This window comes from Humulus lupulus, chromosome 8 (assembly GCF_963169125.1).
Source record: "Humulus lupulus chromosome 8, drHumLupu1.1, whole genome shotgun sequence".
NCBI lineage: Eukaryota > Viridiplantae > Streptophyta > Magnoliopsida > Rosales > Cannabaceae > Humulus > Humulus lupulus.
Genome location: NC_084800.1, coordinates 30,208,349 through 30,235,436, shown reverse-complemented (window position 1 = coordinate 30,235,436; position 27,088 = coordinate 30,208,349). Strand labels below are relative to the sequence as shown.

The following is a 27,088-nucleotide window of genomic DNA, read 5'->3' as shown; positions in this document are numbered from 1 at the left end:
ACTCCATGTTTGGAGTGGGGTCTGGTCGTAACCATGAGCCTGAAAGACACTAAAAGTCTAAGAAAGCGTAGAGGAAAAATTAAAGAAAGATTAACGACCAGTGGTACAAAGACGTTACCTCCTTGAGTGAAGGCCAGGTTGTTCGCGACCATGTCAGTCATAAAGAAATACTCCTGATAGTATCTCCCCACGTTCGATATGTGAGTGGTGTTGGACAGGAAAGTGTGCCCTGTTTCCTGATGACAAAAGTGAAAAAACCCAGTGCTTTCTTGGTTGGGGTTAGACTTGAGGTCGAACAGAAAATTGACCTCAAGTGGTGATGGCACGAGCCATTTTTTGTGGCTATAAAGGATAGAGAGTGCTACAAGCATTCTATATCCATTGGGAGTTATTTGGAAATGGGCGACCCCGAAGTAGTTGGCCACTCCTTGGAAAAAGGATGAAGAGGCAAGGTAGCCCCTGCCTCAATATGGTACCTCGACTAGGCGCTGAAAGTGCCTCCAGGCAAGTTCCCCCGTTGGTCTTGAGTGGGTCGGACTAGTGTCACCCCCGGGAGTCCATATTTTCTTATATAGTTGGCGATCATCCTGATCGTTACCCGGCTTTCAGGTACAACATACCATTCAACATCTGGTTGAATAGCATTTCGAGGTCGAGCATGAGTTTGGATGTTTGGGTCAAGAATATTTTCTTCTCGACCACTGGTCGAGGGAATTTCAGCCCGAGGAGCAGGCTGATTTAAAGGATTGGGAGTTTTCTTTTTCTAAGCTGTAGTTTTTGCTCGACCCATATTTTGGACGAGGGTCGATGGAGTGTTTGAAGTGGCACGAGAAAAGGAAATTTCAGGTATTAGCAATGACAGTTGCTCCTCGTCCTCGAGCAGTTGAGCTAGTAAGTCGTCGTCGATGGGTCTTTCACCTCCCCACAGATCTTGCATGAAAAGTTGTGAACAGAGAAAGGGGGAGGTAAGACGTAAAGCTTAAAAGCTTTTGTTCAGACTTGGAATAACGTTGCTCGCATATAAAAATTAAGTTTTTATACGGCCAGCAGCATTCTAACAAAAACACTAAGTTCTATACGAGCAGTTTGAAAAACATATTGAAAAGTGGAAGTAAAAAGTTTTTCAGGGAAAAGCTTTTTCGACTCCGAAGGGACGGGAAAAACCCAGTTTTTCAACTAGCTTAAAAATTGAATTTTTGCTTCGATTTTACGCCCTAAATCTACAATCTCGACTACCAAACTGGCTCCTAACTCCTACGAAACGTAATTTCGATGTCCTATCAAGCATCGATCAATAGGCCCACTATCCCAAAACAGTTTCGGCCAAGAACAATCAGGAACATAGGTTTGAATACACAAAAAACAGTTTTGCATGGCATCTCAAACATCCAAGGGGTTCGTAAAACTTACTTGGATGAAAAGAAGGGTCTGAAACGAAACAGCTTTGAGCGTCCGAGCAGAGGATCCTCAGAACAGCGATGGAAGCCCTTCAAGTTTTCTAGGCTCTGAAAGTCGAGGTTCTTAGGAGTTCTTGACGAGAAAATGGCGAATGAAAAATAAAAAAATGGATTTGGGGTATTATATATAGTGGTTGTGACACGTTAAAAGAGGTAATCATGAGTTACTTTTTCTAAGCATGGGGAAGTGAAATGGTCGTCGGACACATTCTTGGGAAACCGAAAATACTTGATTAGACATGATTGGTCACCTTTTTCGAGAAAGCATGGGCGGTTCTGACAGATTTCGTGGGGTATTCGAAGAGTCAGTTTCCTAAGTTTACTTATTGCTGGTCACAATAAATAAACTTGGGGGGCAAATGTTTACCCAAAAAACGGTTGCTGATGACGTGGTGAGAATTTCTCGCACGTGGTTGACACATGGCGAAAGTATTGCTCGACTATCGACCAGAAGCACACTGCATCATCAGGGTTAATTTTTTATACGACCAAGCTGGTCGTATAACCTAATTTATTTCCTTCTTAAGTTGTAATCTTATAATAACTGCATTGAATATTTCTCCATTATTATCTTGATGCGCGATTATTAAGGAAAGATAGGGCACGTTGCCATGTGTAACCCTCCTTGAACCTAAAAATATGCATGAAATAGCTCAAGGAATGGACTTTTGGATTTTTGATTCCTGAATCTTTTTGCTAAATATTGAGAGAGAAAAAGAGCTATAGTGAATTGTACATCGCCTTATTGTAATACATTCAAAGTTTGTGAAACTCAAGAACCCTAGTTCTTTGATCACGACTTTGAGATTCAATAATAACAATATCACTAAGTGGACGTAGGTCATTACCATTTTTTGGGGCCGAACCACAATAATTCCCTGGTGTTCCTCCTTCCCATTAGATCATTTTTCTCATTCTTGCTTTATACTTTGTCGTACATTTGACTCCGTGTCGTTGGCCAAATCGATGGTCAACAATATGATCTAAAAATAAAGTTTTTTATATAAAAAAAAAAGTAACAAATCGTTATCTTATGAGTATCGTAAACAACCAAAATGTCACGTTTTACAACTCATAAAACATAAAATTTTGGGAAGCGAGATTTTCTTATTCTTTTTCAAATTCTGGTATACCAGTGCTGACGTGGCATGATATATGTGTAAATAAGTTATTTTTATGTATTTTCTGAATTAATTTACATTATACGTGTATATATCTTTATACATAAAAAGTGTATATTTAACGATTTTTCTTGGTTTTAACAATTTTTTTTGTTACCTTTGACGGAGTATACTTTTAAAATCAATTAAAAATAAATATTTATTAATTATATTAATATAAGTTCAAATATTATAAAATATCATTATTATAATAATATTTAATATAATAGATATTTAATAACTATACTAATATAAATTCAAATGTCATAAAATATTATTACTATAATAATAAATAATATATAATCTTAATTTTTATAAAAGTTTCGTAGAATAAATTTTTAGCAATTATATTAATATAAATTTAAACTTTATTTAATAATATTTAATACAAAACTAGATATTTAATAATTATATTAATATAAATTCAAATGCTATAAAATATCATTATTATAATAATATATAATACATAATCTTAATTTTTATTAAATTCTTTATCGTTTATATTTAAAAAGAAAACATGTTATAATCTAATTTATATAAAAATATATTCATATTAAATAACAATAAACATTATAAAGACATTATATGTCATGTCGTATTTCTACAAATAGTATGACTGGATAACTACATAAGAAATTATTAGAATTACATTTATCTTTTATCAAGAATAAGCAAGCTTCTTCTCCATTTATTGATGTGTGATTTGAATTATACCATAAATGTTGTGTACCTTAAATAAGGTAGTTTGAGATCTAAGAAGTTATCATATATATATATTTTTTTAAATCATAAAAATTGTTTTAGTTAATTGTTTGTTTAAAATTTTTATTTCATTCTTTTATATATAATATTATTAAGTTTTTATGATTCCATATAAATTTTAACTTAATAAAACTAAGTAAACGTGCATTGGACGTTGGTTGTACATAATATATTTATATGTATGTAAATCTATCTCCCTTTATAATTTTCAAGAACTCATGGTGAATAATCTAATTTAGCCCAAACATAAGATGAGCTTCTTGTTACGATCCAATTAAAAAAATTAAGAAAAATAGTGTCATTTTGGACAAAAGTTGCTACCATGGACTTACTTGTATAAAAAATGTAAAGTAGGGATTTAAATGTGAAAACATTATAGATTTAAAATATTTAAAACGTAAAGAGAATGAGGACCTCCACCTTTGCCCCAAACCCTGGAACCCAGACCCTAGACCTTTCCCTGGGTCACGGCCTTGGCCCGGACTCAAACCTTGGACTCGGACCCGGACCCGGACCCAGACCCGGACCTGGACCCAGCCCCAGCCCTGGATCCCAACCTCGGTCCCAGCCCCGGACCCAAGCCCTGGACTTGACCTTGGAACCCAAACCCAACTCCAGCTCTAGCCCCGGCCTTGGAACCCGAACCCAGCTCCAACTTCGACCCCGACCACAGACCCCGACTTCGGACTTTACCACAATACAACTTAATTTTTAAAATATTATAATATGAGTTAACACATAACATTTTTTATGTATTTAATAATACAATTGTTATTGTATTAAAATGTATGGTCTAATAATTGTTAGGTATTAATTAGTGAAATATAATAATATTTTATTAGTACAAGAGAATATATCTTTTTTATATAATAGTTAGGGGTGCACACAGGTCGAATTTTTGGGTTTCGGGTTCATCGGGTTCGGGTTTTGCGGGTTTCGGGTGGAAAAAATGGTACCAATCCGAATTTTTCATATTTTTTCGGGTTTCGGGTTTTTTCGGGTTGGGTTGGGCCTTGTGGGTTTTGGGCCGAAAATGCCAATTTTGCAAAAATACCATTTTTAAATAATTTTTTTTTTTAATATGATGAATGAACCTTCAACTTCTCTTAAATCTTAATGGCTATTTCCCTTCCCTCCAACTCTTATCACATACCTATATAAATCTTCTTTATATATATATATAGATATTGTTATCCCCGTTTTCTTCCGGGCGCCCAGGTCCACCCTTCAAGCCCTCGGGCCGCCCAAATGAGTTTGGGCCCAGCCCAAGCCCATTTGGCAAAGAGTAAAATAGACGTCGGCAGCCCAAGTCTAGGTGAGGCCCAAAGGGTGTCCGAGGAGGGTCATCCGGGACGGTCATGCGGGAGATAGTATAAGTGGTTTCCGGATAACAGTCGAGATCGAAGTGAATGATCCCGGTGCCTGTTAAACGGTCCGGGCTCCTAGTAAATGATTCGAGCCCATGGTAAACAGTACGGGACCTTGACGAACGGAGGGGGACGTGGGTAAACGAACCCGGGTCGGTTCTCCGAGGTTGGCAAGATAAAGCATTCGTGACCCTGACTTCGTCCCATGAAGCGTGGGGGTTGTCCCCACGTTTCACCTGCTGAAAAGGCTACCTCAGGATTGTACGCCTTGGTTTAGACCTGCGCTGCCACTACTATGACCGATCTTGTCCCCTGAATCTGCCTCGTAACTCGAGATGCCCAGACCAAAGCTCCAATTTGTCGCATGATAGATCTGGTTTGGGCTGGCCCAGTGGGCTCAGATTAGTGTATTTTTTTTTTATGTTTTAATCCTTTATATTGGGCTTCCAATAGAGAGGTCAGCAGTATTTATACATTTATTGGGCCCGGGTCAACCCGGCCCAAGTCCAGTGCACTTGTGAACCTATAAATACATGTAGTAGGGCACTGAGGAAAGGATCTCTTTTTAGCATGTATATAATTACGCTACTGAAACTTGTAGAAAACTCCATTGTTATAGATTCTCTAAGCTCTAATACAACTATCTCGTGGACTAAGGCTCATTAACGCCCCAACCACGTAAAAATCGAGCTTACAACTTCTAAACCATTTCTCCTTAATCTCTCCTATCTTTTATTATTGTAGTTTCCGAAAAACTCGGTAAACAGATATATATATATTCAGTTGAATCATGATATAAATTCTCGGTTCACTCACAAACAAATGCTCAAACAAATGTTCACTTCATATACCTATATAAATCTTCTTTATATATATATATATATATTCGGTTGAATCATGATATAATATCGGTTCACTCACAAACAAATGCTCAAACAAATGTTAAAAACATAATACCCAAAATTATATATTCGGTTGGTTCGGGTTCACTCACACAGTCACTGATTGAGTGGGTCTGGGAGGAGACGAGGAGGCTGGCCTGGCTAGCTGATGGTGGCACTGTGGCGGCGAAGGGAAAGGAGGTCCGTGCTGTTGGTGGATGGCTGGCGTGCTCCCTGCGCAGCTACGAGAGGGAGGGTCCGAGCTTGAGGGAGGGAGGCGAGGGTGACCACTAACTGTGCGTGAGAGAGATGGACTAGGTGGCGGCTGAGTGAGGGAGAGAGGGAGGTGTTTCTTTCTTCCTTGGTGCACGACTGACTAAGTGAGGGAGGGTTCTCTTTCAGCTCACACGAAAGAGAAGAAGAAAGAAAGTGTGTTTTGAAACCCGACCCGACATATGTCGGGTTCGGATCAGATTAAACTCGAAATGTGCGAGTTTTCCAAATAAAGCGAGTTCTTGGGGTTCGGGTCGGATAGATTTTCGAGTTTTGCGGGTCAAATATTCACCCCTAATAATAGTTAGTAAAATAAGCTAGAGTGATTAAAAAAATAATTGAAAATTACACACGGCAAAAACTACATTATTATAGAGTTATACCGATGCGATGCATGTAACATGTGGAGCCTAGCAATAATTATATCAGGTACAATGATTATCATAATACTCTCATTACTAAATTGGGAGACAAATTGCAATGAAGTGCCAAGAGGGAAAGAAAAAAAATGTAATGATGGAGTATAACAAAAGCACATTTTTTTTCATTTAGAAAATTGATATCTCCAAACTGTTGAGAGAACTAACTGTGAATGTGGTCATATTAATTACGAAGAATATGAGTACCCATTCGTGTAAATGAAAAAAAAAATGAAAATGATGCACATTAATTTTTACTTTCTCACCACAAGATTTGCATATTGGTATAAAATAAATACCGAATAGTTTGTTGCCCGCACTTACTTTACACGGGAGGGAAAAAAGTCTTGAGAACAAAGCCTAAAGCAGATATAGACACATACAAGAGAAAAATGGACAGAACTTGCTATAATTACATCTTAAGTTAAGACCAATCAAACTCATCAATTACTAGGATTATATGGTTCAAAAAGCTTCACGCATGGATTTGGATCATATTGCATGATTTCGGCTGCACGTTCAAACTCCTCTCTCAGAACTCTTATGCTAAACTTGTCCACAACTCGACCAAGATCGTGAGAAACCTCAAATGGATCTTCTATGCATATCAAGTGACGATCATTCCCAACTCTCCTTGTCCAGTCCTTTTCCCGTTTGCTGAACATTTTAACAACGTAAATAAGATTTAGTTATATGAAAGGAAAGGATTCAATCAAATGTTAACAAAAAATGAGTAAACAACTCATTGAAATCAAAGATCTCAGCTTTTATTTCTCACCTGATTATGCATCCAGACCGTACCGATATGACGGAATCTGTATAATCGTGGCAGTAGGCCCAATAATTGAAAAAACCCCACACAAGTTGAGCAATAGTTTCCCTGTTATGTGATCCGAAATCACGAAGCTTTTCAATTTGGTCAAAATAAGCACACTCAATATTGTCTACGGTCACAGAGTACGTTGTCTTCATTCCCTGAAACATTATATTATGCATTGAAATTAAAGACGAAAGTAAGAAGAAAAATTTATATCTGGAACAGACACTTTCAAATGAGAGGTTCTGCAATTTCCAAAATGGCTCAACCAGAAAAAAAAGATATAACAATCTCCAAAGATGGTCCTTATTATCCAAGATTGGGTTCGGCAGCAAGAGAATGAAATCAACTTATAGTAGTTCTCCGCCACAACATATAGCGTCACAAAATGCTATTTTGAAGTAAATCTTACTGTAAGTAATAAATGTTGAAATGCAAGAATATCATAATAGATTACATAATCGCTATTAGATTGAAAAAGTTCAAGGCAGTGATTAAAAAACTCAATTGGATGCTGTGCCTATATGAGGGTTTCTTTTATATCCAGAAATTCCCAGGACCTGCTTACCTTAGGTTCGAAACAGGAGCCCTTAAACAAAACCTTCCAATTTTGTGAAGCATAAAATTCATGGTTAGGGACCTTTATATATTGAAACCCCAGCCACGAGGGAGCAAACACAGGCGTGAAACTCAACTGCAAAAGTTTTAGGCATTTGGTAACCAAATGCAGTTTTTCTCAATGTTACCATAGCCATTCAATTCTGGTGTTTGGACAAGTATCTGTACCCTAGAAGTACCGGACTGGTAGGGTGGAGGTTCAATACATTTACTAGGTATTTTGGATATGATTAACAAGCAAGTATAGTGACTTTTTAAAACATAGAGACAATAACAGAACCATCACAGATTTGAAGGCCTACCTGTAAGCATGGAAGGATGGCCGGTCTACGCTGTTGTAAAAAGTGGATGCACATAAGAACATACCTGAAATAAACAGAAAAGAAAACAAAATTACAGATGGCCCATGATATTTGTAAGCTCATAACAAGATAAATGGCTATTTTTTAAGCAAACAAAAGACCATGCTACAGTGAAATTAAAATGGGGAGCTCTATTTTTTTTATTCAGTGGAGAATTGAACCACTGTCCCCTCCCCCACACACTCAACCACTTTGAGCTAGCCCCAGGTGGCAAATGGGAAGCTCTGTTGTGAGCCCACCATTTTATTAGGAAGACACTTTACATGTGTAAAGTCATCCATAGTATCACTTGCTTGAAAATTTATTGCCAAGTTTGTGATGTCAAATGTTTACAAAATATAACTTACGCATAACTAGACAGGGTTCCATGGTATGTTTCGTTGACTCCTCTTGACTTGGCCCAATGTTTCACAATATAAGCCAATTGCCGCAGTCTCACATCTATCCGTGCATAATCACCAAGCAACCTTGTGTTGACAACAGCCAAAACATTGTTAATGCATATGTCACAGGAGATCCCAGTTGCTGGATCCATAAGCTTTACTATAGGAACTCTGGCACGTGTCAAGGCCTGAAAACAATCTTAAAGTTTAAACTCCATTTAACAGGGAAACTAAAAAGGTAACCCAAATGAACAAACAATTTGCCCCAATAAAGATTTAAACCAACGATAATTATCATCAAATAGGAAGCAAAAAAAACCGGTTATGTGTCTTCACAATCACATATACAACGAATGATGTCCAAAGCTCAATAAGCAAATATCCTACAATTTGCTATTATTCAAGAGAGATGAGCAAATTTTACATCTAATATAAGGCAATTGTTCAAGAGAAAACCTTAACTAGAAGGCCAAGAAGTCGTTTATTAGGAATAAAGGGTAAAGCATTGCTATTCACCTGCACATTCTGAAGACTGTCCGATTGCAAGATATCTGCCAATTTTAATATAACTTCAGCCTTGTTGATATCCGGTTCCTCAATTGCTAGGCAGAGATCAACGTCACTTTTGGAAACTCCAAAGGAGTTGGCACACGATCCATAAAGATAAAGCCGAGCTTTGGGCCATTCTTTGATTATTAGCTTCTCCAATAGTGCAAGCAATTGCTTCTGCTTAGCCTTTTCTTCCTCAGGAGGTATAAGTGACTCAAAAATGGCAAGAAAATGGCCATTTAGCCTGTCTATGTCACTTCGACATCGCATTTGACGCTTGTAGTTTCTCATTCTTTGGTTAAGTAGCCGCTGCCCTCTGCTATCTGACCTTGATTCCTAATGGCAAAAAGTAAGAACTTAATGTCAAGTTACAACATGGCAGAAGCTAAGAATTTTTGCAGTACAACTAAATTGTCCTTTGTCGTTTTGAATTCTGTTATAACTAAATTAGACAATTTTCACTTGGTTTATTAAATTACAAAAATCCCCCACCCCCTCAAAGTTCAAATTATAAGTAAATAGACCCCTGAGTCAAAATGTTGTCAAAATTTACACTAAAAAACAAACAAAGACAAAAATACCCTCAATCAAAACATGGATTATACCTAAAAGTAAATTGAAATAAATAGAGTGAAACACAAAAATACCTTGCGCTATAAATTATTATCATTTTGTTTTTAAATTATATATATATATATATAAAAAAGAGATTGGTTTGAATTTTGTCGAAAGTATTCTCTTTCTTCTTCATTTTTACTAACGTTAGGATTACATACAAACTAAAATTTGAAAGTTTTTTTTTCAATTTAACAAAAAAAAATAGTAGAAGTAATTTTAGCCAAACCAAAGTTAATGAATTTATTACTATACCTTTGGCCTTCGAAATTCATAGTAGAAATATATAAGAAGACTAATCATATACTACATTGTGAAACATTCAAATATCTACTAGCAAACATCTCCAAATCCGCATAATTCATATACTTACTCCAATGCCTATAGCTAACATAAAGTTACAAACATGCAGCATTTTAAACACATCGACTTCAATATCGATTATAGCTACTCGAATACATATTGCCACAGTTTTAAAAACAATCATATGGGAACAAAATAAGGAACAGGATCTGCCAAAAATACTAACCTTCTCGCGAGAATTTTGACGCTGTTTAGCTTCATTCTTGTCATCAGTTTCATCTTCAATCAATAATGAATCAACGATCCGTTGGCCAATGACGTCCAATTCATGGCCACTTCTATCATGTGCCGGAACCTGTCCCTTTCTCTGTCTATCTCCAGCCCCAACTGCAATTGCCTCACTCTCCATAGTGATCAAGGATTCTCTAACGGCTGGACTCGAAACTAAACGGAGGCTAGTGCCAGATGGCGGCACAGGATGATCAAGCTGCGCACCAATCCCCAATTCATTAGACCCATTACCACGAATTCTAACATCCTCGGCTGAAATATCCCTATTGCTCATATGTTCACCAGAGCCAATCGTTTCCCTATCGACATTGTGGTTTAAGGCCCTCCTATTCCCCTGATCTAGACTTCCTCCTCCTCTCGGCTTGCTCGGAAACCCCGGCGGAGGAGTAACCCCATGATGCTGCTTTCCCAATCCCCCACCACTGATTCTCCGTTCTTGCTCCAGTGCCTCATAACTTCCATGACGAAATGCATTCGAACTCAATTGTTGATTCCTATCCAACTCATTATTAAAATTGGAAGTAACCATAGAAGCATCCACGTTCGATAAGCTAACAGTCCCCTGAATGTCACTGTTGAAAGATCCAAACTTTAGTTTGTGCTCCAACTGTTGCTTCTGCTGAACAAGACCATGAATTGAATTTGAATTCGGACTCGAATTCATCCCACTCAAAAGCCCTGACCTCCTTAAATCATCACCAAGATTTCCAGGTAATTGATTTCCCATGTATTGATTCCCTCCAGATGGGAAAAAGTTATGAGGAAACCCTAGAAAGCCATTAGGGCCAAAAGGAGGAGCGAGGGAGTGGACCGGCCACTGATGCGGGTGGAGAATATCCTGACCGCCGGATTGCCAAAACTGCGGGGGGAAAGGAAGACTGGGGCCGACTGCCGCGACGGCTGGATCAACCGGCAGAGATTGCTGCTGCGATTGCTGAGCTGTTTGGGGCTGGTGGTGCTGATGATGGTCAGGAGGGGGCTTTTGGAGCAAAGAGAGTAGAAATTCTCCGCCATTAGCCGCGGAAGAAGGAGGCGCGTTACCCCCACCGTTCATTGGCGTCTCGGTAGCGAAAAGCGTCAACCAGTGGGGAGGAGTCACTCCTTGGGGGAGAAGTTAAAGCCTATTTTTTGTTATTTTAAAAGGCAGTCTTTTAAGTGGACTAATTATACTTACTTGGTGGCAAAGAGAGCTTTATTCGCTCCTATAATCCTAATCCCTATCAAATAACACAATCAGAGGTGCACAAGTAATTTATAGTGATTACAAATGTGAAACGTAGGGTAAATTTGGTAATTTGGGAGATGATTACAATATAATAATTATTTAAATTTAAATAATTATTATAAAAATATTAATTAAATAATACACAGTACATTTTGGTATAAAGAGTTCAAAATTATAATTGTTTGAAAACTAAAAAGCATTGTTTGATTGTGCATGGGAATATATAGTTAGATTTCCATTAATTAAATGAACACAAGAATTTTCTATATTATTTTTTAAAAATTAAATTAAAAAATTTAATAAAAAGAAAAATAATATAACAAATCATAATATATATTAAATTAAATATTTAAATTTAATTATTTTAAAACTAATTATATGTGTAACTCATTGTATTATGATCAAAGAGAATGTTTGAAATCCATTTTTTTAAGGAAATAAGTTACCTTCTCCTACAATAATTTATTACCGCTATTTTATAATTTCAGGGTTTAAAAATAGAAACACTTTATACCAAACACAATTTTTTTGAAGATTAAGTACATTTCTCTTATAAATATTAACTCATACCAAAGAACTTCATAGAATACTCTAGAAGAATTTGCTGACTAATCATCCTACATGAGTAAATTTGATTCGAAACCCCAAATTTGAAAATTTGTTTACCTCCCACTTTAATAAAATATTTTTTTATGCAGAAAATGTGAATACATATATTTAGTACTAAGTGCAAACAATGTGTAATATACGTTTGTTTAACTTTATTAATAAAATTTATTAAGTATTTATAAATGCCATATAAATTTTAAATAAATAAACAGTATTATATATAAAATAATGACATAAACGTATTCAAAGAAAAATTAAACTAAAACATTATTTACATTCTTTCTTAAAAAAATAATACAATAACATTTTAGATGACAAACTATTCTATTTGGTACATAATATTCACAATATTATTCAAATCATAAAGAATTTCTTCTTTATTCTTGATAAAAGATAAATGTTATTCTAATTTCTTATTTAGTTACAGAGTCATATTATTTGTACACAAACGATACTTATATATAATGTATTTATTATTTATTATATATTATTCCAATAATAATATTTTATAACATATGAATTTATATTAATATAATTATTGAATATCTAATTTTGTATTAAATATTATTATAATAATATTTTATAATATTTGAATTTATATTAATATAATTACTAAATATTTATTTAAGCAAAATTTTATAAAAAAATGAGAATTAAATGTTATATGTTATATATTATTATTATAATAATAATATTTTATAACATTTAAATTTATATAAATATAATTAATATATATCTAGCATTAAATATTATTATAATAATGATATTTTATAACATTTAAATTTATAATATCTAATAATATTTTATAATATTTGAATTTAATATGATATTTTATAACATTTGACTTTATATTAATATAATTAATAAATATTTAATGATATATTATAATATTTAAATTTATATTAATATAATTAATAAATATTTAATTTTAAAAATATATTTGGTTAAATATTTATAATATTACGGTAAAGTTAATAAAATAAACCGTTAAAATAATAATAATTTTCATTTTGTGCACACTCTTTATATAGAAGAGATAAGTATTTCTTAATAATTTTAGTTGAGAAAATATATTAACTGTGCCTTTTATTATCTTATATTTGTAAAATATAGTTTTACGAATAAACATCCGTTTTTCTTACTTATTTATTTGGATTTAAATGCTCGTGGAAAAATTAGAGTATAGTTTTTTTTTTTTTTTTAAATTAAAGAGTATAGTTTTGTTGACTGAAGAAAACAAAAAATTGACCTCTTTGTTTCTCTCGTTGATTATCACTTATTTTTGTTTCCTTACCTTCGATCTCAACCACCTCGTTATATTGTTAAGTAATACATGTTATCTTGTTATAGGTATCATTTGTTTAATATTTTATGAGTGATATTTAAATGGTTGTAGGAAATACTATTTTACATTAAAATATGTTTTTTTATACAAAAATTTAGAAAAGATGATATTTTTTTCATAAAAAACTATCATGATAAATTATCAAAAAGTGATATTTTACTTTGGATTTTTTTTTCGATGCCAACTTTGTAAGTGTTCATGGCATAAAAGAGCGTCTATAAAGTTATGATTGGAAATTATCAAAAATATCATTGAGATATCATTAAAATTGAATTAATAAAAAAAAATCATTATACAAATGGCAAGATATATTAAGATGCCATCAAAGTATATTTATACATAACAATACCAATAGTTCTAATGATACGTGTAGCCAAACACGTGCGGTTGCTCATGAAACAAGTGACCTTATCAACACATGTCAAACCCTTACGCTTAGCATGGAGCTAGTCGACAAGAATTACACTTGACCAACTCTGATCCAAGCGATTGAAGATTGTTTTGTTTTTTCAGCTTGGAAAACATGCAAGGGTTTGGAGCTCTGGTTCGAAAATCTTTTCCGAAAGGTGATGAAATAAAAATTCAAGATGAAGGAGATGTAAAAAGGGTATAAATAGGCGAAAATGTGGCATTCCGGGGGGGGGGGGGGGGGGGAGGAGGATCTGAGCCCTTGAATCGGATCAAAATGTGATCAGATGGACCACATTTGATCTTGAAAACTGTCGGCAAAATGTTACACTCGAATTTTAAGAATAAATAAACAAATTCGAAATGTAGGCTCGTAAAATGTAAGCTCGGGATTAACAAGTATTAGCATCACACTTGTATAATTTGTCAAGAAGTTCCAGAGCTACGTCATCAGCACTCGAGCATGAGTTTCAGGCTCGAAAGGCAACAAGGTTCTTCCACGAAAGACTTGTCTGAAAGACCAACCAAGCGAGGAGGCAGTGTTAGTGATATTAATTATTGATCCATAGCCACCTAGCTAATTAGTTAGTTGTTTAACACCTAATCAAGTGTTAGTTGTAACAGTTTAGTCCAAAACCGTGTAATTAACCCTATTGTTTAGGGATGTTTATTCACGATAAATGCGATCGATTGCGTTTATACTATGGCATTTGTTATCCCGATTTAGACCCGATATGTATCTTGTAATTTCCCTAAGATTAAAGGAGAATTCTTGTAACCAGACCTATAAACAGTCTAGGAATAATCATTTGTATGGACACGCCATTTTGTATTGAGAATCACTCGGTGAAATTGCTCTTCCTTAAAGCTTTCACGTAGAGTTTAATAAAAGTGACTTGTGGATGTAGACAGATTTTAAACTGCTAAACCACATTAAAATTTTTGTTCTTCTTTTCTTACTGAATCATATATTTGATTAATTGCTCTTATTTTTAGCTGACGAAAAACGTCGTCAACATTATGTAGTTTATAGATTTCAAAATTAAGATTTTCCAAAAAGCCTAGGATCAGGATTTAGGTCAATGGCTCTAGACTTATCTAATTAAGGTCATTTTTAGCCAATGGCATGTTGATAAAATTAATTAGTTTAATTAAATATTTTTAATTAAATTTAAAAAATTAGTTTAAATTAGTTGATAAAAGATTAGATATATATTAAATTAATTAATAAACGATGAGATATTTATTAATTAATTTTAGAATAAGAATGAATATTAATTAATTAATTATTGTATAAATATTATTTAATTAATTACGCTAAGGGAGTAAATGTTGATTATTTATTAGATAAATGCTAATTAGATAAGTTTAATTAATAAGTATTTCGGAGTAGGGGTATTTAGGTAATGTCTTGGGTGAGGGGTATTTTAGTAATTTTATCTTAGGATCTTAGAATTGAGTGCAGTTTCAGGCATTAGGTTTTTAATGGGTCTTTGATTCCTAATTAAGTAATAGTAATTCATTTTAATGAGATATTGTATTTGATCATGTATAAGATCTAGTGCGTCGTGATCCCTCAAGTGAGCAGTGTGCGATGAGATAAGGTAAGGAAGTTCTCACACGAAGTAACTTAGGAAACGTGGAAATTTATGTGATTGCTTGTATGCCCAATTACTTGTGCTAGTGTGATGTTTGGGATTTGAGTGTTCTAGCATGCAGGTTTCTCATGTGGGAAGGTAAGTTCAGCAATGTTGTAACGACCCAAAATCACTAATATGGCTTAAGGACCTTGATTAGTGTGCCGGAAGGGCATAATTGGTTTATGTTCGAATTTATTGATTTAATGCATGATTATATGATAAGCATGCTTGTATGATTATATGAATGTAAATGTGGTTAAATGCTATATCTGTGATAACCACATTATTATGTGGGTAGATCTGTAGTGTACGACTTGAGGCGATCCTAGGGAGCTAGATAGTGGGAAAGTCACAACGGGGCTTAATATTTGACTTTGGACAAGTCAGGGGTATTTCAAGTATCGGGTGGTTATTTAGACTATTGGTTATGGAAATAAATAATTGGAGATATATTTGAGATTAGGAAGTCTAGGTGGGAACATTGAGGAAATTTACCATTTTGTCCTCGGGGACGTTTCCGGTACCTCGAGCTTTGGGATTAACTTAATTACTTAAGGATAGACTTAAGAGGCTTTAGAAAACATAGAACAAATTAGACCGACTCTTTCCTCTTCCTCTCTTTCTCTCTCAAAGGAAAAACACAGAACTAGAAATTGTAACTGGAATTCTGAGGATTGAAGCTGGGATTCAAGGATTAATTAAGGATTCAATCAAGGACTAAGGTAAGGAATGATTCCCACTCTCTGTTGTTGAAATTTTGTGATTTTGGTTGTGTTCTAAGTGGTTTTTGGGTTTTAGGTTTGAAGATTAAACTGAAGCTAGAACCTTGGAGGTTAGCCCAGAAATCTCTTGGAGGATTGATTCTGCAGTTAAGGTAAGCTCGAATTTATGGTTTAATGGCTGAATTTTGGTAATTCCATGGCTGGTTTTTGTGTTCTTAAGTTAGTAAGTTTCAGAGATTGAAATAGGTTTTTGATGGGTTTATAGTCTAGGTTTCAGCTGGGTTGTGTTGCTGGAATGGTGTGGGAAGTCTTTGGGTAATTGAGTTGTGGAGTTGGGGTAGTTTTGGAGGAGTTTGAGTGAGATTTGAGTGTCAAAAATGGAGGTTTTTCTGGGCACGAAGGGTTGGGCCGCGGCTTTGTTCTAGAGCGCTACAGCCCTACGAAGCTGTTATCCCCATTTCCTACATGGGCTCGGGGCCTTCGTCCTGGCCTACTATCAGGGGCCAGGTCAGCCTGCGAGCCAAGCCCAAGACCTCTTGGTATGGAGAGTGCCCAAGGGAAAGGGTATGGACCGTGGATTCATGTCTGGGACCGTTGGAGGGGTCCGGAATGTCCCTCCGGGTCCGTCCTCCGCGACGATAGTCCGGGCGGCGTACAGGGCGTTCGAACCACCGCGGCCTACGTGTCCCGATCCCGGACCCCTGGCACTGTCCGGGCCAAGGGTAAACGAAGCGGGAGAAAGGTAAATGAACCCGGACCACCTCGCCCCTGGTTAAAGAGGCCAGGCGTCCAGGATCCTGACGCTGCCTCGCCCCACGTGGGCGTTGTCCCCCACTTTTCACCTGCAAAAAAGGCCACCTCAGGATTGCACGCCGATGTGTCAGGACTGCGCAGCCAAGTACTCTGACTGGTCTTGTCTCCTGAATCTGCCTCGTGACTCGAAGTGATCAGACCCAAAGCGCCGTTTTGTCGGGCGAGACATAGTTCTACGGTCACCCTATTGGGCCTTAGCTGGTTTGGATTTCATGTATTTTGTATCTTTTTGTATTGGGCCTCCACTAGAAAGGCCGCTTATATCCATTTCCCCGATGGGCCTGGATCGGATCCGGCCCAGAACCGGTATTCCCATACGCCTATAAATATAAGCTACAGAACATTGTAAAAGGGGCTCTCCTTCCACAAAAAAAGGACAGGAACTCTGTCAAAATATAGAGAGAAAACTCCATTGTAAAAGCTTCTTCAAGCTCTAATAATATAGACTCGTGGACTAAGGCTAGTTAACGCCCCAACCACGTAAAAACCCCCTGTCAATCTTCTATTTTCATGATTATTATCAGTAAATATTACTCATTAATAGAGTTGCCCAAAATCTCGGTTAATAGAAGCAAAGGAGCCAGGGAGGCTCGGTCGAAGGGTAGTGTTGCAGCGCCACAGGGCAGGGCCGCGACGCGTGTCTGTCTACAGAGAGGCTTAGCCTCTGTTTCAGGGGTGGGTCGCGGCTAGGTTTCAGGGGTCACAACCCTTAGGTGCATTTTTTATCTTTTGGGGATTTTAAGCGCGTGAACCTAACCTAGGGTGCTCGGGATCGATTCCACCACCGTGTTTGGTGGAATTCGATGTCCCGGAAGCTAGCATTGTACCCGGAAACCTTTATTTGAATATTAATGGAATCCATTACCTTGGTTGTGACTAGGTGTTAAGCTAGGGCTCGGGAAGCGGATTGTGCTCGAGAGTCGTCACTCGTAGTCAATGAACGTGGAAATTAAAGGTAAGAAAACTGCACCCGGTTGTGTATTTGTAATAGGACTAAGGGTTCCCTAATATGTATGCTCTGAAAGGATGGTATTATGCCATGTAAACAGTAAACCACGACCTAAGAGTGCCCAAGGTTACACTAGCGCACAGGGCGCGGCTCGGCCACTGGTAGCCGAGGACAACTTATTATGCACTGAGCTCGGTTTAAGCGGGCCGGAGTCAGTGGGGTAAATTGAGGGTGCACCCTAAGTTTTCGGCCCTGATTATCATGTAACTTGATCGTTATTAATGCTTAGTGGCATCTTTGATTCTGAATACATGCTATGTGATTAATATGAGTGTTAAGTGTTTGATCATGCTTAAAGGATTATTCATCTGTTATTGTTGTTTATGATGCATATTATGTTTTCTTGCTGGGCCTTGGCTCACGGGTGCTACGTGGTTGTAACGCATTGGATAGCCAGGACCGCTACATTATGTACTTATAAAGGTGCAGGGTTTGCTAATCAAGTCATTTAGTCAAAACGTGTCACTAAACCATGAATGTGCTAAGGATAAAATGGTTTTGGTCTCAAAAGATACATTTCATATACTTAAACAAATTTACATATGGGGTCCCAAAAAGGAACAATGTTTAAAGGTTAGTTTACAAAATTTCCAAAATACAGACTATCATCAACCACTCTAAGGCAAAACAGACATTTATAGCTTTTCTGTTCTTGTTATCCTCTCAACCGTGGCGGCTGAGCAGCCGGTCATGTACATTCTGCTCATAGAGCTCTCCAAGTCAGGGCTGATCAAGTTTACCCTTGCCTTTACCTGCACCACGTAGCACCCGTGAGCCAAGGCCCAGCAAGAAAACATAATACACATCTCAACAATCATAACAAGAGTATAATTCATCAAGCATGATCAACCACTTAACGTTCCACATTAATCACATAGCATGTAATCAGAATCAAGGATGCATCCAATCATTAATAACAGCAAATCACATAATAACTAGGGCCGACAACTTAGGTCGCACCCTCTGTTTACCCCACTGACTCCGGCCCGCTTAAACCGAGCTCAATGCATAATAAGCTGTCCTCGGCTACCAGTGGCCGAGCCGCGCCCTGTGCGCAAGTGTAACATTTGGCACTCTTAAGCCGTTGGTTTACTATTTACATGGCATAATACCATCCTTTTCAATGCATACATATTAGGGAACCCTTAGTCCCATTAAAAATACACAACCAGGTGCAGTTTTCTTACCTTTGACTTCCAAGTGAACTAGTTACGAGCGATGCTCCTTGAGCGCGATCCGATCCCCGAGCCCTAGCTTAGCACCTAGTCACAACCAAGATAAAGGATACCATCAACAATCCTAAATGAGCTTCTAGACAAAGTTCTAGACTCCGGAACATTGAACTTCACCAAACATGGTAAAAGATTCAATCCCGAGCACCCTAGGTTAAATTCTCAAGCCTAGAATCTCAAAATCCCTTAAGGGCCGTGGCATTAGCCACCCATGCCGCGGCATGGCCCCAACCATAGACCTCCCAATGCCCAAAAACAACTAAGGGTCGCTGTAACGCCCCAACTCTAGGGACCGCTACAGTGCACATTGCAAACAGTGCTAAACTCGCTAATCGAGTCATTTTGCCATAAATGTGTAACTAAGTATTGTTAGGAAAAATAATATTGCCTCAATGGAAATGGTAAGATAATGTTACAACTCTATGCAAAATATTACAATGGACAAGATTGATTAAATAAAGTGTTACAACTCTATAATTGAAAATACAAATACAACAAAGGAAATGAAGAAGATGATGAAGAAGAAGAGAATAGTAAAATACAACTCAAAACAAAAGTTACAAATAAAATAAAGTGTTTGGACCAAATGAAGAGATTACAACTCTTAAACAAAGTATACAAGTAAATAAAACAAGAGAATAAGAAGAAGAACAATAGAACAAAAGGAAGAACATAAACCACAAACAAACTCTCACTTACACAACTTAAGTGAAGAGGATTGGGGATCACCAACTTGAACAAGGTTTAAAACCTTTGTCCAAAAGCTTATTTCCCCCTAACTCAAGCACTAAGGGATCTCTCTCAGATTTTGGAAATGCTTTATGGAATTATCAAGCCTCAAGGTGTTTCTAGCCAAGTGCTTTAGTGGATAGAAATAGTGTGTCTTACAAGTGAGCATTAGGCTCTTATTTATAGAGTTTAGAGACACCCTTTGAATTTCAAATTCCACCAACCCCCATGGCTGTTACCAATGATTAATTGGGTGTTTTATGGAATAAAAATAGAGATTTTGGAGTTACTTAGCTGTTGGAATCGTTCAAAGTTGGATAAAAAACCGAAATTATAGAAGCTGTCAACCATTAGGGCCGCGGCGCTAGTTCCAGGCGCCGCGGCCCTCAGTCAATTTCAGCAACACATTTTTTCAGTTTTTTCCAAAACGTTCCAATTTATTCCCACTTGATTTTGTAACTTCCATACACAATATGGGAGTTAAAATCACATCTCTATCAGCCATTTCTCATATGGCTTTAAGAAATTCATCTCAATATTGTGTAACAACAAATCTACACAATAATGGGTGATATTTAGGAGTTACAAATTTGTGATGAATTTGTAACACCAAATATGTTACATGTTTGGATATTTCACATATATCCAAATAATGTAACTCTCTATTATATGTTACAATATGTGACACTCCATGTCACATTTATTTAATCTAAAACATTATATTATAAAAGAATATAATATTACATTATATTATAAAATAATATAACAAGTATGATTAGCGGTTTAGGGATTAAAAATTTTGGTTAAGATATAACGTTTCACTAGAACGTTTACCATATACATTGGGATCCCAAAAATATAATTTCAGAGTCTATTACATGAGAATATTTACAACAGGTCGTTCTAAGCGGCAAAACAGGGTTTATCCCTAGTTCCCCTTTCAAACCTCGCCTAAGTATTGGTCGAGCAGCTGCATATGTACACTTCATCACCTAAGCTCTCCAACTCAAGGATGGTCCAGCTTCCTTTTGCCCTTACGTGCACCACAAAGCACCCGTGAGCTGAAGCCCAGCAAGAAAACTCATATGCTCATAAACAGTCATATCATGATATCAAATCATATCTGGCATGCCTAGCAAACATAGCTATATTCATCATGCAAATGAGTTCAAACAATGCTGGGGTATCCAGGATAAGAAATCCTGCCCTTCTGATTGGAGGACTATCAAGTCAATCCAATCAGATGAGTGTCTCAACACTTGAGGCTCTGGTAAACCATGCTGAGTGACTGACAAGCACGTCACTGTGGGGCCAGTGCCCATAGCCATGCATATGATGATCAAAATGATCATACAAAGCTCATAGCTCTGATCAGATGAGTGAATATCACTTGAGGTTCTGGTAAACCATACTGAGTGACTGACCAACAAGTCACTAGGGCCTCAGTGCCCATAGCCGTGTAACGACACCGTTACTTGGGCTTTCCTGCAATGGCTCTTATCAGATGAGTGACTGACAAGCACGTCACTGTGGGGCCGGTGCCCATAGCCATGTGACTTAACAGTCATGGGGCTCGCTTGTAACGACCCGAATTTTCTTAACTAGACCCACCGAACACGACTATGACTATCCGGGGTCAACTGGACCCTTACGGTCAACTTTGGTAAAAATCGGACGTTAAAAAGTAAATAAACTTTAGAGTAAACTTTAGAAAATTTTACATTGGAGTACTTTGAAATAAAATAGTATTTGGATGGGATCCCATAGTTTTAAAAACAAAATGTAGTTTAAACGTAACTTAAGAAATAGTCTGTGGCCATAGGGCCTTCTTTAAGTAGAACTAGTAAACATGAAATTGATAAAATTGTTACTAGACTTAGCGGAAAACTTAAGAGAACCCTAACAACCCTGCAGGTCGGTTGTTTCACAGTATGCATACTTCAGACAGAATCCCCTCCAACTCATTGCACTACTCCTTAAGCCTTGCCCTTACCTACACACACAGAGTAACTGATGAGCTATAACGCTCAGTAAGGAAGCTAGCTACAACTCATGATTCTACTATTTAAAACAAACATTTCATAACAGAAATGCATATCTAGAAATTGCAAACTGAGCAACACGTCTAGCATATTCACATAAGTCAAAGTGTTGCGTAACATACTAAAAACATATAACTGAGCCATCGTGTTATCTGTGGGGTTTCAATCCCAGTGTGGCATCCACGGCCCAGAGCAACCTCACCTCCCGTACCAAAGGGGTACACTCTGCTAAAACACGATGACTCTACTGACTTCGCGGATAACCCCACTGTACGGCTGCATGGGGAATCCGCCCTCACAAGGCCTTGTACTGAGCCATCGAGTTATCTGTGGGGTCATGATCCCCGAGTGGCCTCCGCGGCCCAGAGAATACTCACATCCCGTGCCAAAGGGGTAATCTCCGCTAAAACTCGATGACTTTACGAACTGGACGGCGAACCCCACTACACGGCTGCATGGGATCCACTCTCACAAGGTTTCCCTTGACAGTCATAAACATTGCACATACATTCATGATAACTTTACTGCACTAAGCACATTCAACCCGATAGATGGGTACTATCATGCGCATCCAGCCATATAATCACACACATATATAGCATCTAGAATTTAACCAACAATCTACAAACATGCAAACAATTCACTAGAATCACAACAAGCTAAGTTACTCTTGGTGTATACTTCCTTACCTCTTGTCCTTAGCTTTCGCGAATTATATCTTTGTGAGTATTTCCGATCGCGTTTAGACCGTATAATCATATTGGGACAATATTTCTTAGTTTATGCTTTACTAAGATTTTAAATATAAATAAGGGAATTTAAAAGTCAAAAACTAAAATTCCCGACCCTGGTCCAAACCCGAGCCCTTGGGGTAAAATGACCATAATACCCTTCTCAAAAATCCCGAACTCGACTTAGAAAATTATTATTTCCTATAATAATTTTATCCTAGACCACGTCCGAAATTTCAAGTCAAAACTCCAATTATTTCTTAAAATTCTGTTTTCCGATGCTCGAGTCCAATTCACGAGCCCCGAGCCCACCTCTTGACCTTGAGACTTAAAATCGGTAATATTGTACTTCCTAAAATATTTTCTAAGTCCTTGAAAATATTTCCTAGGTTCTAAGTCATCAAATCTAAACTTTGAAACTAATTCCCGAACTTAGAATTTTCCTTGAAGCTTAAATAATAATTCTCGAGCCTAGCTCGTAAATCATTAATCTTAGATATTACTTAGATAAATTTTCTAAACCTTGATCCTCAAATATCAGTTTGTAGACTTTGGGGTACCTAATCCCGAGCCTAGCGATAAAATTCTAAAGTTTTGGGACCAACTCCCATTTTTGGTCCTTTTGGTTACTAATCAGTAACCATTAGTAACTACTTGGACACATGCTCTTACATGCACGTGACTACCCCCATCATCTTCATCCTTATACACATTCAGCCATGACCGTCCTAACCAAGGTTTCTCACCATGGCAGCCACGACCTCACTCCATAGACCACCATGCTCATCACTTCGGCCACCACTAGCCCCACCATCGGCCTCCACGCGTGACCACCCAAAGTGGTATTCCCCATGCACGGCCACCCATTTCCACCAGTGGCGGACCCAGGATTTGATACTAGGGGGGCATAAAAAAAATTTCTAACAAAAAAAATTTCTCAATGCCAAAAAAAAAACTAATTTACTGTGTAAATATTTAAAAAGTTAATATTGATTACAAACTCATTCAAACCGATGCTTAAAAAGCATTCTCAATATTCCAAAAAGTTAACAAAATAAAGCAATCATTCAACACATATATTTAAAGTTGTCATCGACGAGTTTTCATGTTTTGAAAATGATGAATAATAGTCTCATTGTCAATAGTATTGAATATATCTTTTTCAAGATACACAATCAAGCTATCATTCAACCATTCATCTCCCATTTTGTTGCGCATTTGATTTTTCACAATGTTCATAGCTGAAAATGCCCTTTCTACTAAAGCTGTTGCAACTGGGAGTGTTAATGCCAATTTAATAAGCAAATATACCAATGGATATACCTCATGTTTATTTGTCTCCACTAATATTTTTGAAAGGTCAGCAATTCCTTTCAATTCTGAAAATTCAGTATGTGAACGCAGATCATCAACATAAGTTTGAAGTTGAAATTCAAGTATCCTCAAATCCACTGCAGAAAAATCATGAGGATAGAGCTGAGCAAGACGAATTAGCTTTTCCTTGTCAAAAGCATCAAAAGAATTATTTGGAGACAAACATGCTACACAAAGTAGCAACTCAATGTTAGCCTCATTAAAACGACTATTTAGCTCTTGTAGTTGTAAATCTATCACACTGTTGAAAAAATCAATACGAAAATAGTGAAAATTTGTAAGCTTCGGAGCTCTACGTCGTGATTTTCCTTGAGCACAATACATTCCATCCATATTTAGAACATCGATATTGAATTCCACACAAAACTTAGAAACTTCTTCTACTAAGGAATCCCATCCATTATCTCTCATTATTTGTAATTGCTCCTTGCATACTTTAACTAAATCCATGGCATTCACAATATCTTGATCACCTTTTTGTAAGACTTGCGACAACTCATTTGTGATTCCAAGTATATTTTTTACCAAATGCAAACTAAACACAAAGTCATATGATTGCACCACTTGTAACATAATAGATGCTTCATATTTTTGGTCACTATTCAAACTATCATTTGTAATTTCCTCAAGTACATCAAGGATAGATGAAAACATGATAGTGAAGCTTACCAAAGTGCCAAAGTGTGATCCCCATCGTGTATCACATGGACGCTTAATCCCATTTTCTTGATTTAAGCCTTTTCCACTTGAAAGTTGTCCACTTTTTAAGGCTTCAATGACTTTCTGAGCTTGTTTTTCTCGAAGAATGTCACGACGCTTAGATGATGCTCCAACAATATTCACCACATTGGATACCACAGTGAGAAAAGTACCTAATTTTTTTATTAAATACAAATCATTAAATGAAAACATAGTTACATAGTTTATTAAATAACAAGTATTAATATATAATTACAAGAAAAGAAAATACCTATTAAATCATGTTTTTTGGCTACACCCATGAGTGCTAATTGAAGCTGATGAGCAAAACAGTGAACAAAAAAAGCACATTCATTCTCCTTCATGATAATACTCTTCAAACCATTGAATTCTCCACTCATGTTACTAGCTCCATCATATCCCTGACCTCGTAGTCTAGATATGCTCAACCAATGCTTTGAAAATAGCTTATCAATTGCTATTTTTAGTGAGATTGCTGTTGTATTTGGAACATGTTCAATGCCTATGAATCGTTCAATCACATACCCTCTCTTGTCCACATAACGAAACATTACAACCATTTGCTCCTTTATAGATACATCACGAGATTCATCAACTAAAATAGAAAATACAGCATCTCCCATGTCTTTAATAATAACATCAATTGTTTCAATAGCACATGCATTTACAATGTCTTTCTGAATCCTTGGGGAAGTCAATCTAAGGTTTTCAGGAGCATTTTTCAAAGCAACAACACTAACTTCATCATTATGATCAGCCAAAAAATTTAGAAGTTCAAGAAAGTTACCTTGATTATTAGAATCTTCAGACTCATCATGACCACGAAATGCAAGACCTTGTCGTCGAAGAAATCGAATACTGTCAACTGATGCAGTTAATCGAACACGGTAACTTTTTCGATCTTTGTCGTTTTTCTTGACAAAAATGTGTTGAATTTGTTGTTTTTCATTCATCAAGGCTTCACATTTCTTGTAACATTCGTAATGAGAACTATCATGTTTTCCAACATGATTTGCAAATGTTTATGTTTTCTTCCAATTTGAAAAACCCTTACTAACAAATATCTCACCACCACCTTGTTTTCCATTATTTTGCTTAAAAAGATAAAAATATAGACAAAATGCGGAATTTTTATCGATGCTATACTCTAACCAAGTAGGAAATTGATCATACCATTCAATGTTGAACCGACGCTCCACGCCTCCAAAAAGTTTCGGAAGAAATTTATGAATTTTTGGTTGACAAGGCCCTTGCTGAAAATAATGTCTTCGAATTTGATCTTGAATATTCAGGCTATAATCTGAAATTGGAATTCCCAGTCCAGGATCAGTAGGAAGATCACTCATATCAATTGAGATGCAATGTCTCTTTGTACTGCAATGGCTTTTTGTACTGCAATCAATATCTACTTTCGGTGCCGGAGGATGTGATAAATTTGGATCAATTCTTTTATAATATCTTTCCATACCTGTTTCAAATATGAAATAAAAATAAATTTATAAAACAAGAAATTATTATCTGTAAAATATATTAATAATGGTCTATATTGAATAATTTGTTTATAGAAGAAACATGGACAATGAGGCATAATTATAATTATAAAGCTGCAAATATATATAGCACATAAACATAAACATATTACATATATATATATTAATTGTTAATAAATTAATGTCAATTTGTCTATTAATATAAATCCAATCTATGATCTGTTATATTTATATATTATTCTTGTCCAATTTATTGGCTTTTTTTAGGATAAGTAATCAAAAATAAATTTTCCAAAACAATAAGAAAAATGGGCATGCATTTCAATTCAAAGCCCATCTGAAACTAACTGAAAAAAAAAAATAATGTCCATTTAAAACCTATTGACAATTGCAATGTAGATAAAGAATTAAAGATAACTCCAATGTCTAAGCATCAAATATTCTAAAAAGTAAAATATTATATTATATATTATAAACTTACCTTTTGAAAATGTGGTCCCAGATCCAGTCATGGAGTCTTGGAGTAGGTTTAGATTTTAGTCTTTGAGACTTTGAGTTAAAAGATTCGTACAGGGAATAGATTAGAAGTAAATAGCATTATAGAGAAGTGTTAGAAGATAAAGAACTGATAAGTGATATGTTAGAAGATAAAAAAAAATAATAAAGATTAGAGAGAGAGAGTTGTAGGATTATAGAGAAGTGTGATAGTCTGATAATGATTAGTGATAGATAGAAAAAGGTG

General features: G+C 36.3%; 2 protein-coding genes across 2 annotated transcripts; both read right to left on the bottom strand.

Annotated features, from left to right (window-relative positions):
* Positions 1-6,535: 6,535 nt before the first annotated feature.
* On the bottom strand, positions 6,536-11,398 carry LOC133796611 (UTP:RNA uridylyltransferase 1). The gene is made up of 6 exons (XM_062234193.1): positions 10,193-11,398; positions 9,016-9,384; positions 8,464-8,687; positions 8,057-8,120; positions 7,098-7,294; positions 6,536-6,976 (listed from the first exon to the last, which is right to left on the bottom strand). Exons 1-6 carry the CDS (start codon positions 11,309-11,311, stop codon positions 6,763-6,765), a joined length of 2,187 nt encoding a protein of 728 aa, XP_062090177.1. The 5' UTR covers positions 11,312-11,398; the 3' UTR covers positions 6,536-6,762.
* A 12,453-nt stretch (positions 11,399-23,851) lies between these two features.
* Positions 23,852-26,858, bottom strand: LOC133795220 (uncharacterized). The gene is made up of 4 exons (XM_062232676.1): positions 26,828-26,858; positions 26,030-26,324; positions 25,107-25,846; positions 23,852-25,008 (listed from the first exon to the last, which is right to left on the bottom strand). Exons 1-4 carry the CDS (start codon positions 26,856-26,858, stop codon positions 23,852-23,854), a joined length of 2,223 nt encoding a protein of 740 aa, XP_062088660.1.
* Between the last annotated feature and the right edge of the window lie 230 nt (positions 26,859-27,088).

What these genes read in the sequence shown, in the direction of transcription:
- LOC133796611 (XM_062234193.1), bottom strand. Translation starts at nt 11,311, where the DNA reads ATGAACGGTGGGGGTAACGCGCCTCCTTCTTCCGCGGCTAATGGCGGA. An exon ending in GTCAAAATTCTCGCGAGAAG is followed by an intron (nt 9,385 to 10,192) that starts GTTAGTATTTTT and finishes TTTTGCCATTAG; the next exon opens with GAATCAAGGTCAGATAGCAG. An exon ending in CGGTCTGGATGCATAATCAG is followed by an intron (nt 6,977 to 7,097) that starts GTGAGAAATAAA and finishes TAAAATGTTCAG; the next exon opens with CAAACGGGAAAAGGACTGGA.
- LOC133795220 (XM_062232676.1), bottom strand. Translation starts at nt 26,858, where the DNA reads ATGACTGGATCTGGGACCACATTTTCAAAAG. An exon ending in TGGGACCACATTTTCAAAAG is followed by an intron (nt 26,325 to 26,827) that starts GTAAGTTTATAA and finishes TATTTGAAACAG; the next exon opens with GTATGGAAAGATATTATAAA. An exon ending in CAAAAAACATGATTTAATAG is followed by an intron (nt 25,009 to 25,106) that starts GTATTTTCTTTT and finishes TAAAAAAATTAG; the next exon opens with GTACTTTTCTCACTGTGGTA.